Raw genomic sequence first — 19345 nt, 5'->3', positions numbered from 1 at the left:
GCTTGGCAAGATTAACATAGTAAAAATGGCCATCTTACCAAAAGCAATCTACAGATTCAATGCAATGCCCATCAAATTACCAACACAATTCTTTACAGACCTGGAAAGAAAAATTCTCAACTTCATATGGAATAACAAGAAACCCAGAATTGCTAAAACAATCCTCTACAATAAAAGATCTTCCGGAGGTATCTCCATCCCTGATCTTAAGTTGTTCTATAGAGCAACAGTTTTAAAAACTGCATGGTACTGGCATAGAAACAGAATGGTGGATCAATGGAATCGAACAGAGGACCCAGAAATAAACCCACACACTTATGGACACCTGATCTTTGACAAAGACGCCAAAACCATACAATGGAAAAAAGATAGCATCTTCAACAAATGGTGCTGGTCTAACTGGATGTCTACATGTAGAAAAATGAAAATAGATCCATACTTGTCACCCTGCACAAAACTGAAGTCCAAGTGGATCAAAGACCTCAACATAAAACCAGACATATTAAATCGGCTTGAAAAAGAAGTGGGAAATACCCTAGAACTCATTGGTACAGGGGAAAACTTCCTGAACAGAACACCAACAGCACAGGCTCTAAGAGCAACAATCAATAAATGGGACCTCATGAAACTGAAAAGCTTCTGCAAAGCAAAGGACACCGTCATCAAAACAAAGCGACCTACTACAGATTGGGAAAGAATCTTCACCAATCCTTTATCTGACAGAAGACTCATATCCAGTATATATAAAGAACTAAAGAAGCTGAAAAGCAACTAACCAAGTAATCCACTTAAAAGCAATCTATAGATTCAATACATTTCCCATCAAATACCAACACAATTCTTTACAGACCTTGAAAGAATTCTCAACTTCATATGGAAAAACAAAAAACCCAGAATTGCTAAAACAATCCTGTACAATAAATCGTCTGGAGGTACCTCCATCCCTGATCTCAGGCTGTACTACAAAGCAATAGTAATGAAAACTGCATGGTACTGACACAGAAACAGAATGGTAAATAAACAGAATCAAAGAGAAGATCCAGAAATAAACCCACACACCTACAGATACTGGATTTTTGACAAAGAAGCCAAAGCCATACAATGGAAAAAAGACAGTATCTTCAACAAATTGTGCTGGATTATCTACATGTCTAACTGGATTATCTACATGTAAAAAAATGCAAATAGATCCATATTTATCACCTTGCACAAAACTAAAGTCCAAGTGGATCAAAGACCTCAACATAAAACCAGACACACAAAACCTTTTAGAAGAAAAAGTGGAGAAGAGCCTTGAACTCATTGGCACAGGAGATGAATGCCTGAACAGAACACCAATAGCACAGGCTCTAAGATCAACAATCAATAAACTGGACCTCATAAAACTGAAAAGCTTCTATAAAGAAAAGGACACTGTCATCAGAACAAAACGACAGCCTACAGATTGGGAAAGGACCTTCACCAACCTTGTATCTGACAGAGGGCTAATAAAGAACTCAAAAACTTAAACACTAACAAATCAAGCAATCCAATTAAAAAATGGGGTACACAACTAAACAGAGAATTCACAACAGAGGACTATCGAATTGCAGAGAAACACTTAAAGAAATTCTGATTGGCCTGCTCTTTGATCACCTCCCCCTCAGGGGGGTGCAGCCTTACCAGGTTACAGAGGAATACAATGCAGCCAGTCCTGATGAGACCTGACAGACTAGAATCAGATGGAAGGTGAGGAAGACCTCCCCTATCAGTGAACTAGGGGAGGGGCATAGGTGCAAAAGAGGGAGGGAGGGTGCTACAGGTGGGATACAAAGGGAATAAACTGTATTAATAAAAATAAAATATTAAATAAATAAATGTTCAATGTCCTTAGTCATCAGGGAAATGCAAATCCAAACACCCTGAGAGTTCACCTTTCACCCATTAGAATGGCTAAGACCAAAAACTCAAGTCACAACACATGCTGGAGAAAATATGGAAAAAGGGGAACACTCCTCCATTGCTGGTGGGAATGTAAACTTGTACAACCACTTTGGAAATCAATCTGGCGCTTTCTCGGAAAATTAGGACTAGTGCTTCCTCAAGATCCAGCTATTCCACTCCTAGGCATATATCCAAACTATGCAACAAGGGCATTTGCTCAACCATGTTCGTAGCAGGTTTATTCATATACCACTATTACATAAGAATATTTTGCAGGTGGTCACTATAGTAGGTCACAGGGTTTATAGCTCGATAATTTGATTATTTTTCTCCTCTAGTAGCATACAGAGTACATTCCAATACCATGAATGCTAATCAGTAAGAGTAAAACTTCTAGTTGAGGCAGGAGCTCCATTTCTCCATATTCCATGAGGAAGCATAGCCAGCAATAGCGTCTTACTGTTAGGCTGGGAAGCCTTTCCTACTGGCAATATAGACACTCCTGGTACGGAGACTTTTATTTGGTATCATAAGATTAGAGACTGTCTTCACCACTAGATGGTGACTCCAATAAATCAGGAACTTTGTAGAATTATTAGAGCTGATAAAAATATAAACGTGGTAGAATTAGAATGTGTCTCGTTTGAAGTTATATGTGATTTAAGATTAATAATCCACAACTAGGATGTTTAAAGAGAAACAAGTATACATGCATTACTCCCAATAGAAGACAAGGTCTAAGGTATATCAGGTTGGCTGAGGATGACCATGATCTTCCTGATCTTATCTCTACTTCCTAAATGCTAGAATTATACGTGTGAGCCATTACACCTGGTTTATGCAATGCAAGGAATTAAAACCAGGGCTTTGCTGTCTGTCCCCAAAAAGAGCCCTCAACAAAATAAAGAGTAAAAGTACCTAAATCACATCTGATTAGGTTTATAGTGCACATACTGCCACTGTAGAAAAACAAAGCAAAAGCAGAATAGAAGAACGTATCAAACAGTAACACAGTGAACAAATTCTATACACTGTGAAAAACCACAGGACAACAAAAGCAGTTCTAGCCAAAAACAAGCTTCAAGAATAAATAAAGGGGAAGGAAAGGGTTTAAGATGGGGAAGAGTTCTAAGGATTATAATAAGACAGGAAATGATTTATAAATACGAACAGTATGTTACAGAAAGTACTGACAAATTCTGTGTATGGTAGTCACACTGTGGACTTTAGAAACACACACGAAAGTGCTCACAGATATAATTACAGAATTTCCAGAATTATGCCTTTCACAATTCAAGTGGGAGAATAGATGAAAGCAGAGTTGAAAATCAACTTCCCCACCACTTGATCACCGTCAAGGCTAAATGAAAGGTTTATGGCGCTTCCAGGTAATTATCCTTATTCTAATTTTGAAATTTCCCTTGTTTTCCGTGGCCTCCCCTAGAAGCTGGCACTCACAGACTCACTAGCTCAACAACACGTTCTCCTTCCCTTCCAAGGTGCCCTGCCTTACTTGCAGAAGGCCACTTTCCTGATGTATTGTCTGGTCGCCTTTTCTTTGTGTGCACCCGTCCCTGGGGTCTCTGTCTTTCTTGCAGATGGCCGCCTTCTGGTATATTTCTCTGTAGTCTTTTCCTGACTGTATCTGTCCCTGGAGTTTTTTTGTGTGTCTAAATTTCTTTTGACAAAGATTCTGGGCTTGTGGGATTAGAGTCCATGGGAACAGTTCCATCTTAACCTAACGATTTCTTTAAAGGCTCTATCTTCAAAAACAGTCCCACCCTCAGGTACTGGGAGGAAGGTTTCAAAAACTGAATTTCAGAAGGACACAATTCAATCCACAACAGTATAATAAAACTTCAAAGATAAAACATAAAATACACTATTTATAACATAATATTTAAAGTCAAAATAAGCAGACAGATCTCATAACTTGATAAAATAAGATTCACAACATATGAATTGTTTCTCGGCCTAGATCTTGAACTTGTCTCTTGTTTTCACTCTTTGTTTACAGGGGCCTCCTTACCACACATGTCCATAGAAGGGGGTGGCAGTGCATTTCCCCTCGAGTGAAGTTCTGACATTTTGGAAACTAAAGTACATAGATAGAGCAATGAAATCAATTATCACCCTAAGAATATCTAATTTCACTTTCAAAATTAAGCACAAATTTGGAAATTGATAGGATTTAGGTAACAACCTAATTAGGAAAATTTGTCATTGTATCAGTTTGGTCCAGCCAGTGTCCCATACAACCATTTCTACTTGGTGGAATCAGAGCCATAATGTTTGTCTTTCTTCATCTTACACAACAGGATTTACATGAAATCATAGAGGACATTTACTTTACACAAATGTTGTAAGATAATACTCCGGCTGCAAGTCAGCAACAGATAAAATCCTGACAATTCAAATGAACGGGGCCAATAAGGTAATAAAATTTAACAGGAGTAAATGTACAAATTGTACACAAGGGACTAAAAATGCTTACTTTTAGAAAGATAGAAAGTACAGATAAGTCTGGCTTTACACAAACTCACATTAAATTTTTTTATAGAAATTTTGAGTTAGCAGTAAGTGCACTGAGGTCAAAAGTGTGCTTATGGAGAGTTAATGTATCATCAAGCTATGAAAATACCACAACCACTCCAAAGAAAGATAATTTGATTTCAGTCAAGGCTGTCTATACTTTCTCTACATACTTCAAAGTATGCCAGAATGGTAGAAATATTGAATTCTGTCCACATGGAGAATAACAATGAATTTTGAACTGTTAGTCAAGGTAAAAACAAGGCTGAAGAGAGATCTGACTTACCCTCAAAGATTTTAAGGGCTGACAAGAGGGATGACTTTAAGCCTAACCCCCATGGCCCATGTAGAAGAGTAAATTTGGCCTGTCCAATCTTATTTGTCCTTCAAAAATAATCACTTCCTCAGGGAAGGATCATTCTCTAGCCCAAGGACTGGAGCTTGCCAAACACTGACTGTGGCTTGCTTCCCTTTTCACTCTTCTCCATTAGGCAACCATTCTGTTTCTAATTGTTTGTCAGAGCAGGCTAGCCCTGTGTCTTTGGTCCATCTGGGTTGCATAGACTAGGTGACTTGTAAACAATGGAAATTTATTCCTCACAGTGCTGAAGGCTGCAAGTCCTGGAGAAACGTACTGGCAGATCTGTGGGCTCACTGCCTGGTCTAGTGATGGCATCTCTCTCTACCATAATTTGTTCCCTTTTTATAATAATAATCATGGGGCCTCTGCTCTCTTGACCCAACCACGTCTAGAAGTGCCCTCCTTCCAATACCATCCTCTTGGGGAGTCAGGGTTTCAACTTATTAATGTGGGGTGGATACAACATGTACACTACAGCAACCTACAGGAATAAAAGTTACCAGATCACGTTTGATTGGTCAGCTCAAGAGCACTCACCCCTACATAGCTGGTTGAATGAGAATAATCATGAGAAAGCTTAAAGAATATGAAGACATTTTGAAATACTGTGGTAATGAGCCACAGACAGCCTAAAGAAGGTAGTATCATTGCTTCCATGGAGGCTTTGTCTCAAGGATAACCAACACCGAGGTTGAGGGAATGAATGTGACTGGACTAAGTGATTTGCAGATTCTTTGTTAACTAAACACATACTGAACTTTGTTGCAAAAGTTTGTATTTATTACATCATAGACTGTATTTTAGCAATCAGTTAAAATCTGATCCACTTTAGACAGTTAATAAGACATTTCTACATAATAGAGTCCATTCAACCTCAGATGCCATTTGATGCTTCACACCATGATTTCTATCTTCTCTCCCTACTCCTCAATGCTGATGAATAGCAGTAGCATCATTAGGATGCAGCAGACTTCAGGAAACAGTAGCAAATACTGAGGTGAGGTCAGACTCAGAGAAAACAATTTCTGAGATCCTTAGGATCCACTGTGCCAAAAGTAAATGCACATTTGGTAAATGATAGAGTCCTTCCCTTTGCATTTCTCTTCCTGCTGATTCAGTTTTTTACAGCGATCCAGTTTTTCATAGGAACAGATCGGATTTACAGCAAATACGAAGACTGCATCTTTTATTTATAAGGCAAATAAAAGCCTTCTCAAACACTTTTCATTAAAATCATGTACCCTGGTGTACTGGCTTTAAGAGTATTAGCCAAGCATTACATAACTTTTGCTATTCCAGCGAAGGTCAGTGTAGTCATAAGTTACTGAAACCATCAGGCCAAACCTTGATGACTGAATTCCACTTTGCAATGAAATTTAGAAGATTGTGTAATACACAAGCCACTGTCCGTATTTGCTGCTCTGCTTCCATCCTGACATCCTTCCGGGGAAACATTTATACATAAATACGTATACATACATACTTCATCCCCAAATTAATTCATAGCCAGAAATATTTGCTTGGGGAAATAAAACAATGTTACTAACTAACATTAATAGAAACAAAACAGATAAATTGTTTTGAACCATATTAAACCACTTGAGAGAATTTCGAAGACAAGTGTGGGGAGTATAGATATGATAGGGACAGGGAGTAATAGAGTTGCTGAGAGGAGGTGGCAAGTAATATCGAGACAGGAGAACAGGACTTCTGAGTGTACCTACACACGAGGCCAGAAGACTGAGGGGGCTCCACACACAGTAAGATGAAGCTATCCCACGTATGCTGGAGCTATCTCCAAGACCTTTAAATGTACGCTAGCTCTTTCTGAGGACTTCATGCCTTACCACCAGGCTATAAGGTGAAGGCCTGAATTACTGAGAGGATACGAAGAGAACAAGAGCCCCACGGCTTCAAACGCTCAAGGCTTGCTTCCGTTCTGCACGGTGTGGTGTTAGTACTTGACATCCAAAGAGCAGATGCTTGGCTTCGATTTCACTGTTTATGCTTATGGTTATGTTGATATTTATATCCTCTTATGTGTTCTCCAGCTTTAAGTAGGACCTGTCCATCAGTGTAGTAATTCCTGTGGCTCCTTCTGAGAGGCAGATATGGTATGGACGCTGCTGACCCATAGACCACAACATACACAGACCATGATAATAAGCACACCCTTGGTAGAGCACCTGTCTGTTCTGTTGCCCTGTGAATCCCTGCATCCCTCCCTCTGTGTCACCGGTGAGGGATTTTCATGTGTTACTACAGTAAGCACAAGAGAAAAAAAAAAAAAAAAAAAAAAAAAAAAAACAACTCTGAAGTTACTACTTGAATCTGAGCAACAATAAAATCTTAAGCTGTCCCAAGTGTAAAAGACTATTTTTGATATGCTTAAATTGTGCATACTCCAAGCCAAACACTGAACAGACTCACAGTACCTAACGTTTCCTTTTCATGAAGGAAGTGCTATGTCTGCCTAACTTTAAAAGCATTTGTGTAAAAAGACCTACAGAGCCAACTAACCTGTCCCCATGGAGGTCTCTCAGAGACTGAACCACCAACCAAACAGCATGCATGGACTGGTCCTAGGTCCCATGCACATATGTAGCAAATGTGCACCTTGGTCATCATGCTGGTCTCCTAACAATGGAGGTAAGGGATGTCTCTGACTCTGCTGCCTGCCTCTGGGTCCCTTTACCTTAACTGGCCTGCTTTGTCTGGCCTCAGTGAAAGAGGATACACCTACTCCTGAAGTGATTTAATGTGCCAGGCCAGGCTGATACCCATGAGGGACCTCCCCCTTCTCTGAGAAGAAGGAGAGGGCAGAATGGGAGGGAAGGTGTGTGGGGGTTGAGTGGGAGGAGAGGGGAGGGTGCAGTCAGGATGTAAAATTAATTGATGAAGAAAAAAAGTATTTGTGTAATTAACACAGAGGTCAGATTTTCCAGATAACTGGTGTTTACCTTTTAAGTGTCCAAACATTTATTTTTAATTGAAATGCTTCCAGTGTTAGTATTCTCAGCAAGTAATGGGTCTACTGAATACCATTTGATATATCTACTCAGGTTGATTCGTATTATTTCTTGGTATGAAATGGCAAGAGATTCTCAGGTCCACGTGTGATTATGTGCTCCCAGACAATGGAGTCTCGAGGACTCTCTGAGGGTTTCTCAATCTCTGGGAAGCAATCTTCTCCCTCCCTCTGCCATGCCCAGCTAACACAGCACACTGCTCTGATTGCCCTCTTCCTGAAATATCTAGTCTGATTGTGTGTGTGTGAGAGAGATAGAACAGACAGACAGAGAGAGAGAGAAAAGAGACAGAGATGACAGAAAGAGAGAGGAGAGAAACAGAGAGTGTATATGTGTGTATGTGTATGTGTGTCTCACTATACAGCCGTAGGTAACCAGAAACTCCTATGTAGACTAGGCAGGACTAGATTTCAAAAAGATCCCCCTGCCTCTGTCTCCCAAGTGCTGAGAATAAAAGTGTGCGCCATGATGACCAACTGATGCTTTGTTTTTCATATGACATTCTGGGGAAGATTCTGAAACTGGCTTTCTTCTCACTTGCATTTGCTTTGTTTCTGTATCTCAAAGGTGCAGAACACAGCTAAACAAAGGTTCCATCATTGCACCACATCCCCAGTCCTCCCTTCATGTTGTCACAGCAGACACCCACCTTCATAGCTTTGGGTTACTGGTTACTTGAATCAATATAATCTTTTCAGCTTAAACTAATCACACGTTTGAGTCCTCTTAACTCTTACTATGTCCACAGAATACTCACTGATCCCGGTGTCCTTACAGTACTGGACCAAGTACTGTCCCATGACTTTGAGCAGATTATTGTATTCGTGGACGTTGAGGAATTCTTGTTTATTATGGGATGGTTCCATGATATCCAAGGGTATGTTCACAATTCCAATCACACCTGCACCAAGTCTGAGGGAGTAAACATATGAACTTTGTAAAATCTAGCTAAAGAAAAAGCAAAAGCCAAGACGCACTGGTTCACTTACACAAATAAATCTTGCACAAATAAATCCATTGCTGTGGTATGGGCTGTATCAAAGTTATTAAGCTAACTTAAAGATATTCCATCATCCACGGTGACTTCTGGAAAGTGTGGTTCTCTCCTACAGTGTCATACCAGTATGTCCTTACCTGTTTTCAATACTCTTTCCAAACCTGTGGGAAGTCAGGGTTGGTAGAAAGGAACAAACATTTGGAAAAAAAAAAAAAAAAAATCCAACCATACCACCAGGATCTTCATGCATGACCTGGCCTGGTCTTAAGCCTGATACTGGACAAAACCTACTACCTCTGTTCCCACTTCATCTGTCAGGCTACATATCTCACCAGTACATTGGCTCTCGGGCATTCACTGAGTTCTACTGAGAGAACATAAGAGGCCCAGAGGGTGATGATGGCTATCTGAGTGTTACCTTGATGCACAAAGGTTTTTCTTCTGCTTTTCTAGGAGCACAGGATATATATCCACCTGGGATATTCTGATTCTTGACATCACCAGATTTGGGGAGAAAACCTCCCATGTTCCAGAACATGAGAGACTGGTTCCTCACTGCTCTTGCCAGAGCATATCTCACACTTTCCTAAAACTGAGGCCTCTGGCGACTTTGTACTTCACAACTTTCTTCTTATGCCCTGTCCTCCATCATTACTCATTGTGTGAGTCTAAATTTTTATCTCATTCAGAAGGCCTGATGTGACTTCCTTGTTTAGTTTTCTGCCCTTCTCACATGACATTCCTTTATTTATTTATCCATGGATCCATTCAGATAGTCAATCACTCAAAGTTAGAACCTGGACCTGTTCCAGGGACTAGGAATGTAGACAAGAGCAAGAAAGACAAGGTCCCTAGTTCTCATTCACTAAAGAATGACAAGCTCCGCATTAGTAAGTAGACAAATGTACAACGTCATTTCACATGGTGATAAATGGTTTTAGAAAAATAAAGTAGGTGCTAAATTATGTGAAAAGTGACAAGAGGGTGTGACAGTAGGACTCAATGTTAATCAGGTGCTCGGGGAAGGAGCTACAGCATTCATGCCTGAACGGCACGCCAAGGCTAACAGAAGATCTAAGGGCAGGAGGTTTAATACCAACTGCTAAGCTAACTGCTCTATGATTTTAAGCAAAAAAGATGATTTGAGGTTTTTAAAAAAATTGCTCCAGCTGGGCGGTCATGGAACACCCTTTACTTCTAGAACTTGGGAGGCAGAGGCAAGCAGATCTTTGTGAGTTCAAGGACAGCCTGGTCTGCAGAGCTTATTTCAGACTATCAAAAGAAGACAAAAAATTACTCTGCAAATAGTAAAGGAAAAACTCAACTATCTCTACTTGCAGACAACATAATCCTATGCTCCAGAGAACCTAAAGATTTCACGAGAAAATGTTTGGCCTTCGTAACTCCTTCCAGCAATATAGAAGATATAAAGTTCACTGTACAAAAAAAAAAAATCAAGTAGCTATTTTTGTATCTTTTTATCTTTTAATATTTTTATTGGCACATATTAATTATACATAAGGGCTTATTAGCTTTTTAAAACAATGGGGGATCTCATTTACAGCAACTAAAAAAAGAAAAAAGAAACAAAGGACTTCTACAGTGAAGTCTTTGAGACAATGAAGAAACTTAGGAAGAATCTCCCATGTTCATGGATAAAGATAATAAATATTATAAAAACATATATATTATCAAATACACATGCAACCCTGTCAAAATTTCAATAACATATCCCCAAACTAAAAAAATAAAAATAAAAAAATTCATATGGAAGCACAAATCCCCCCGCTCCCAATAACTAAAGCAATCCTTAGCAGGAAAAACAGTGCAAGAGGATCACAATAATGGAGGCTTTACAGAGCCATACTTAAAAACAGTATGACGTAGGAGAAACAAGTAACAGGACAGGAGTCTACCACAGAGAGCCCCTGAGAGACTCTACCTAGCAGTGTATCAAAGCAGATACCAAGACTCATAACCAAACCTTTGGCAGAGTGCAGGGAAACATGAAAGAAGGGGGAGTCTGTATGATGTGGAAAGGATAGGAGCTCCACAAGGACCAAATATATCTGGGCACAGGGTCTTTTCTGAGACTGACACTTCACCAAGGACCATGTATGGACATAACCTAGAACCTCTGCGCGGATGAAGTCCATGGTAGCTCAGTAACCAACTGGTTTCCCACAGTAAGGGGAACAGGGACTATTTCTGACAAGAACTCAATGGCAGGCTCTTTGACCTCCCCACCCCCCCAAGGGAGGAGCAGTCCTGCTAGGCCACAGAGGAGGCCTTTGCAGCCAGTCCCAAAGATACCTGATAAAACATAATCAGATGAAAGGGGAGGAGGTCCTCCCCAATCAGTGGACTTGGAAAAGGGCAGGGATGAGATGAGAGAAGGAGGGCTTGGGAGGGAATGAGGGAGCAGATACAGCTGGGATACAAAGTTAATAAAATGTAACCAATAATAAAAAAGTAATAATAAAAGAAAAATTAAAAAAAAAAAACAGCATGACGCTGACAGAAACAGACCTGTGTGTGCCAGTAGAATAGAAACAAGCTCACACAATCACAGCCATCTAACATGACAAAGCTGTCAAAAACATATATTGCAGAAAAGACTGGTGCTCAGAAAAGAAATTCACAGAGGAGTGAAAGTAGACCCGTATCTCCCACCATGACCCCAAAATTAACTAAAAATGGATCAAAGGCCATCATCATATAAGACCTGAAACACTGCAACAGCTAGAGGGAGTCAATGAGCAAAAGACCTAAAACATTAGCACAGGCATGGATTTTCTGATTGGAATTCCTATGGCATGTGAAATAACCCCAAGAACTGACAAATTAGATTACTGATTTAAAAAGCTTCTGCATAACACAGGCAACAATCACCAAAGTATAAAGAGAAAGCCTACACAGTGGGAAGAGTATTTGCCAATTATTTATCAGACAGGGAATTAATGCCCATGACACATAACTGTAAAAATTAAACATCATAAAACCAAATCATACCATCAAGAGCTGAGTGAATGAGCTAAAAGATCATTCTCAAAAGAATAAAGTCAAATTGCCAAGACATATTTGAAAAGGTGTTCAACATCATTAGCTATCATGGAAATACAAATTAAAACTGCTTTGAGATTTTTTGTTTTGTCTCATCCCAGAAAGAACAGCAATCAAGAAAAGGAAGGACAACAAATGTGATAAGGGTGTGGACCAAGAAGAACCTTATTCACTGCTGGCAGAAATGCAGACTCATTCTGTCAGTACAGAGGTTCCTCACAAAATTGAAAAGAGACATACCTGGGACCCAGCTCTCTTCATTCATAGGCATCTACCTAAAAGTTTCTGCATACACATCCCAGAGATGTTTGTACATCCGTGTTTACTGCTCTGTTAGTCAATATGCAAGGAAATGGGATCGGCCCAACTGTTCATTAGTAGATGAATGGATAAAGAAAATGTGCTCCATATATGAATTGAGATTTAATTCAGCCATAAAGAAAAATGAAAATATGACATTGGAGAAAAAAAAGCCTGCAATCAGAAATCATCATGCCAAGAGAAATTCGGCTCAGAAAAAAAAAAAATCAGAACCTATTTTCTCTAGTTTTTATTTAAATTTATACATATGATATACATATGAGTGTGTACTAAAAATATATTTATAGGTCATAGAACTAGATAAAGAATCATTAGAGGAAAGGAAGAGATCTTAGACCATTCATGAAGATAACTTAGAACCCCTGCACAGATGTAGCCCATGGCAGTTCAGTGTCCAAGTGGGTTCCCTAGTAAAGGGAACAGGGACTGTCTCTGACATGAACTGATTGGCCTGCTCTTTGATCACCTCCTCCTCAGGGGAGTGCAGCCTTGCCAGGCCATAGAGGAAGACAATGCAGCCAGTCCTGATGAGACCTGACAGACTAGGATCAGAAAGAAGGGGAGGAGGACCTCCCCTCTCAGTGGACTGGGGGAGAAGCATGGGTGGAGAACAGGGAGGGAGGGAGCTACAGGTGGGATACAAAGTGAATAAACTGTAATTAATAAAAATTAAAAAAGAAAACTGTAAAATAGAGCAGATAGGAGACTACATCTGGTAAGAAAGCAGAAAGGCAGACTCACTAGGCAGAAGGAGGGGGAAGGGAGTTTAGCTAGAAGGGGAAGAAAGCATGGTGAGGGCAGGGGCAAAGGAATGAGTGAAAACAAAATATAAGGCCATATATAAGACGTCAAGATGACACTGGTCACTTTGTACGTTAATCTTAAAATTGATAATAAAGAAACACCGTTTGTCCTTACTCTTGGTGCATAGCATTAAAGTGTGCTCAAGCTCCTCAGCACCAAGACCTTGACCTTTCTGTACACAGAGCTTAGAACAGGATACTGCAACACACGTGCTTTTTGCCTGAGCAATGAGTGACGAGTTGGTTCCCGAGCACAAGGCAGCAGTAAGACAAAGCTCCCGAGTTAACCTGCCACTCTTGGACGTCTTACACAACTCTGTCCTTTTTTATGATGTCTTTGCCCTTTGTCCTTTTGGTTGTGAGACCAGCTTTTAATAGCTGGACCATCTTCCTATTTCTCTATGATGCCTTTGCAAGATTCCACATAGCTGTCAAAGCAATTTGTAGAACTTCAACAGCAGAATACATTTTTCTAGATTCTAAACAGACTGGAGGTGTTTATTAATATACATCCATGCAGGTAACTAACAAGATACAAGCTGAGAAATCCATAACATGGTTCCTTAGAAGATTAGCGTTTAGATTTTCTTTTCTCCATTAACTTTTGTGTTTTTTTTTAATTGGAAAATATTAGAAACCTAACAAGATGGCATAAGGGATGGGAAGACATAGGGAAATGTACTGGAAACAATATATTTTCCACAATGTGATTTCTTCTGAGAGCCAGCACACAGCTTCATGGTATTGAAATTAGGCAGATTCCCTGAATGCTGAGAGGAAGGATGGGTAGAGAACAGGACACTTAACTGTTGTTATGATGAATCTACAGACAGAATTATGCAGATAGAAATAGACTATGGCCTCCCTACCCTGCCTTTGAATCGAGAAACATTTTACTTACAAGGACTTCATTTTCAGCTGGGGACCAACCTTCTCATGCATTTTGATCAAGCGGTTATTACTGTAAATGAACATTCCAGCTTGGCTTTGGTCTTCTACGTGCACTCCAAAGAACAGGGACAGTGTTCTTGCCTTTCTTAGTGCCCTAGAATTTTATTTAGAAAGGCTGTTAAAAGTGATCAATTAAGGAAAATTATAAAATTTGTAAAATGTATAATAAATAAATTCAGAAGATAAATATCAAAACAATGACCCATAACACACCAGATATTTTACAAAACCTGGAGGGTATAGCTGATATCTATGTATAGCCAAGTATTCTGTATATGCAAATTACTACATGTCACAAACAAGCATTCACTCAAACACAAGTCTTCTCACTTAAATCTAAAAGGACCAGGAAAATCTCTGTTTACTGGTCTGACACATGTGTGACAACTGTAGTAGTCAGGGTTCTCTGGAAGGACAGAAGGTACAGGCTGATTAGAAAGACATACATGCCTGGTCCAGCTAATCCAAAAATGGCTATCTACCAAAGGAAGGTTAAAAAAGTCATTACCTGATAGACTAAGGTCAGAGGGAAGGGGAGGAGGACCTCCCTTTTCAGTGGACTGGGAGAGGGACATGGGTAGGAAAGAGGGAGGGTGGGATTGGGAGGGGTGGAGGGAGGTACAGGGGGATACAAAGTGAATAAACTATAATTAATAAAAAAATAAAGCTAAAAAAAGACATTAGCTGTTTGGTTCGTAAAGCTGGAAGTCTCTGCTGGTCTTCAGTATACATCAGAATCCCAAAAAGTAAACTCTAATGCCAGTGAAGGAATGGATTTGCCAGCAAGAATGAGAGGAAGCAGGCAAAGAGCAAGATTCCTTCTTCCATCTTCTTTACATAAGCTGCACAGGTTAAAGGTGGACCTTCCCAACCACGGAAGACTGGGATTAAAGGTGGGTCTCTGAATTCAAATGAAGAAAAACTCCCTTACAGGTTCACCAAGGAGCTTGGATTTTAGTTAACTCCAAGTAGAAACAGGTTGACCGCCAAGAACAGCCATCAGAGTCCCCCCCCTTGTCAACCTGACACACAACTATACCTCCTTATGTCATACTTAATTCCCAAATAAAAACAGTAACAAGGTCACAATTATACCTATCATGATGTAACTATCCCACTTACAATCACAAATGCATTATATATTTAACTAGGTCATAATTATACCTAACATGATAGAACTATCCCACGCGCAACTACAAACACATTATAAGTTTTAGAACAGATGGCACTATCTCTTGAAGGGCATTCTGTTAGTATCTCAATTTACATATGATAACCACTAGTATTCTCCGAATTGATGAAATGTTACATGATAAAAATATTGAGTGGGGAAACAAATATTTGCACAAACACATTCTGAACAAGATATGACAGAAAAACCCATGTTGATTATAAACCCCCATTTCTGCAACTGGTCACGTGGCAATAACTGATAATTATAACTACTATCCTATGTTACCCACTCTGTATTTCTTCCACCCTCAGAAAGCACCTCAGAGGGTCTTGGCTCTTTTCCTGGAGGAGTGGCCCATACCCTCATTGCTGATGTGTCTGTACCCTTTGTAATCCTGCCTGCATTAGGTTGTTGTAGTTTCCTATTGACTTTAATTACAGGGCATGTTAGTACCAAGATATGCCCTAAAGGATCTCCTGAAGTCCAGACATAATCTTTATTACCTCCATTATAGAGAAGCAACCCAATTTCCCCTTGGTGATCTGGATCAATAATCCCTTTTAACACTGTTATTCCTTTCTTAGCCTGTTTGTTTCCGGGCATCAGAAGCCAAAAGTGGCCAGGGCTGAGTTTGAGCTTTCAGTTCAATGGAGTATTTGTTGTGTCTCCTGGCAGGAGAGCTTTCCACTCTGAAACCAAAACATCTAGGCCGGCAGAACATAAGGTCACAGGAACAGGACCCTATGGGTCACTAGGGGTGATAATGAGTGGAATTCCTTTTTCCACCCATTGATTCCTGGACCTGTGGATCCTGGCTATGGAAGAAACTGGACTATAAACTTGACACTGATATATAATCCTGCTTTCTGGAGAAACTTGCCCCAGCCTCCCAGGCTGTTGCCACCTAATTGGCACTGAAACTGTATCTTCAAAAGTCCATTTCATCTTTCTACAGCTGTTTCAGCATGATGCGGAACATAGTAAAACAAAGTGTATTTCATGACTGTGGTGCCCACTCTTGCACTTCTCTATGAAGTGAGTTCCTTGGTCAGAAGCAATGCTATGTGGAATATCATGACTATAGATAAGGCATTACTGAAATCTATGGATGGTGGCTTTGACAGAAGCATTATGTGCAGGAAAGGCAAATCTAATGAGAATAAGTATCTACTTTAGTAAAGTATTGCTCTTTCCATGGAGGAAGTGTTTCAGTGCCAACCTACCACCAGCTCACTGTCTGGTTCCCCGGGGGAATGGTGACATACCTAGGGCTCAGTGCTTATGTCTGCTGTTGGCAGATCTGGCAGTCAGCAGCAGCTGTAGCCAGGTCAGCCTTGGTGAGGGGAAGTCCATGTTGTTCAGCCCATACGTAACCTCCATCTGTGCCAGGAGCCACTGTGCTCATGGGCCCCTGGCTTGATGACTGTGATGGCTATGGAAAGATCTAGACTGATCACAGAACAGGTTATTGTATCTACTTAACTGTTGAACTCCTCCCCTGCTGGCATCACCATTTGATGAGTATTTACATGAGACACAAATATCATCACATCCGTTACTTATCTGCAGAGATCTGTCCACATACTTCTCTGGATATATTTCTCACCAATTTTCCATCATGCTCTTTTCAAGTCCCTGTCCATCCACCCAATCCACCCACATGAATCAGTGAACAACTGCACATCTGACCATTTATCCTTCCAAACAAAACATATGACCATATGTATTGCCTGAAGTTCTGCCCACTGTGAAGATTTCTCTTGTGTCTTTCAGTGTTTTCCCAGAAAGGGGCTGTAATACTGCAGCTGTCTACTTCTGGATGGTCCCTGCATAACATGCAGAAACAGCAATAACTCAAGCCCTAGTCTCCCTTCCTCAGTCAAGACATCACAGCAGAGGGCACTGTAACAGGAGTCAAAACCATAGGCATTTAGGCAACTTCTCCATGTAACCTGGCTGTGCCTTCAGGAACCTGCTCTGTCCAGATCACATATATACCATTTCCATTTGATAATGGATTGCTGCTGAGAAGGTCCTATTTTATGGCACAGTGGTTCAGATAATACCCAGCTCATGATGAGCAGCTTGGACCACATGGTAACTTGGTGGCCCATTGTCAAACTTTCAGTTTACATAAAGGCTCAATAGCAGGGCAAGAGCTGTCTCACAAAAGGAAAATAGTGTCTGCAGATGATGGTAGAGTCTTACTCCAAAATCCCAAAATTCTCTTTTGGGATTCACTTATAGGGGCCTGCCAAAGGCTCCAAACAGCATCCATATGACAGTGACACCTCAAGTACCATCAGGTCTGCTGGATTATATGGTCCAAGTGGCTAAGCAAGCTGCACCTGTTGAATATCCATCTCCTGTTCCAAGCCCCACTCAGAGCTGGTAGCTTTCCAAGTCACTTGGTATATGGGATAGATTAAGAGGCCCACTAAATGGTGTGCTTCTTTCTTGGTGGTAGGAGGGGTCAGTGAAATAACTTATCCTTTACCTTAGAAGGAACTGTCTCCACATTCCCCACATCTCTTGCCTCCTAAAAATTTCACTGAGGTAGAAAGTTTCTCGAATTTTGGGTTGATTTATTTGGCATCTGCTGATGTACATATGTATTTCCACCACATACAAAGCAGTTGCTACCTCCTGTTCACTTTGTTCAATCAGCAAGTCATCAACATGCTGCGACCCAATGTAATATGTTGTGGAAGAGACAAATGATCATGATACGTTCAAACTAAGATATGATAGGAAGGTGGAAAGTTAATATGTCTTAGGGAAACAACACCCTTCACAATAGCCACTAATAACATAAAGTACCTTGGTGTGACTCTAACCAAGCAAGTGAAAGACCTGTTTGAGAAAAACTTCAAGTCTCTGAAGAAAGAAATCGAGGAAGATATCAGAAGATGGAAAGATCTCCCGTGCTCATGGATTGGTAGGATTAACATTGTGAAAATGGCCATACTGCCAAAAGCAATCTACAGATTCAATACAATTCCCATCAAAATACCAACTCAATTCTTTACAGACCTTGAAAAAAAGATTCTCAGCTTCATATGGAGAAACAAAAAACCCAGAATTTCCAAAACGATCCTGTACAACAACAGATCATCTGGAGGTATCTCCATCCCTGATCTCAAGCTGTACTACAGGGCAACAGTAATAAAAACTGCATGGTATTGGCATAGAAACAGAAAGGAGGATCAATGGAACCACATAGAAGACCCAGAAATAAATCCATACACCTATGAATACTCGATATTTGACAAAGAAGCCAAATCCATTCAATGGAAAAAAGACAGCACCTTCAACAAATGGTGCTGGACCAATTGAATGTCTACATGCACAAAAATGAAAATAGATCCATATTTATCACCCTGCACAAAACTAAGGTCAAAGTGGATCAAGGACCTCAACATAAAACCAGATACCCTAAATCAATTGGAAAAAAAAGTGGGGAACAGCCTACAACTCATTGGCACAGGAGACAACTTCCTGAAGAGAACACCAACAGCACAGGCTCTAAGAGCAACAATAAATAAATGGGACCTCATGAAACTGAAAAGCTTCTGTAAAGCAAAGGATACCATCATCAAAACAAAACAACTGCCTACAGATTGGGAAAGAATCTTCACTAACCCTTTATCTGACAGAGGACTAATATCCAGTATATACAAAGAACTAAAGAAGCTGAAAAGCAGCAAACGAAGTAATCCAATTAAAAAAATGGGGAACAGAGCTAAACAGAGAATTCTCAACAGAGGAATATCGAATGGCAGAAAAACACTTAAAGAAATGCTCATCCTCATTAGCCATCAGGGAAATGCAAATCAAAACGACCCTGAGATATCACCTTACACCCATCAGAATGGCCAAGATGAAAAACTCAAGCGATAACACATGCTGGAGAGGTTGTGGAGAAAGGGGAACCCTCCTCCACTGCTGGTGAGAATGTAAACTGGTACAACCACTCTGGAAAGCTATCTGGCGCTTTCTAAGACAATTAGGAATAGCGCTTCCTCAAGACCCAGCTATCCCACTGCTAGGTATATACCCAAAGTTCGTTCAAGTACACAAAAGGGATACTTGCTCAACCATGTTTATAGCAGCTTTATTTGTAATAGCCAGAACCTGGAAACAACCCAGATGTCCATCAATGGAGGAATGGGTACAGAAATTGTGGTATTT

At 40.3% G+C, this 19345-nt stretch overlaps 1 protein-coding gene across 1 annotated transcript in view; it reads right to left on the bottom strand.

Moving 5' to 3' along the window:
• Positions 1 to 19345, bottom strand: part of Morc1 (MORC family CW-type zinc finger 1) — a 175766-nt gene that overhangs the window by 87091 nt on the left and 69330 nt on the right. Inside the window, exons 13-14 of the mRNA XM_060370992.1 lie at positions 13931 to 14074; positions 8603 to 8757 (exon numbers count right to left, since the gene is read on the bottom strand). Of these exons, the coding sequence (XP_060226975.1) occupies positions 8603 to 8757; positions 13931 to 14074 (299 nt within the window). The remainder of the gene's footprint in view (positions 1 to 8602; positions 8758 to 13930; positions 14075 to 19345) is intronic.

The sequence above is a fragment of the Meriones unguiculatus genome, chromosome 17, assembly GCF_030254825.1.
Source record: "Meriones unguiculatus strain TT.TT164.6M chromosome 17, Bangor_MerUng_6.1, whole genome shotgun sequence".
In the NCBI taxonomy this organism is placed as follows: domain Eukaryota; kingdom Metazoa; phylum Chordata; class Mammalia; order Rodentia; family Muridae; genus Meriones; species Meriones unguiculatus.
The sequence above is the reverse complement of the archived record's forward strand: the minus strand, read 5'-3'. Positions and strand labels throughout refer to the sequence as shown.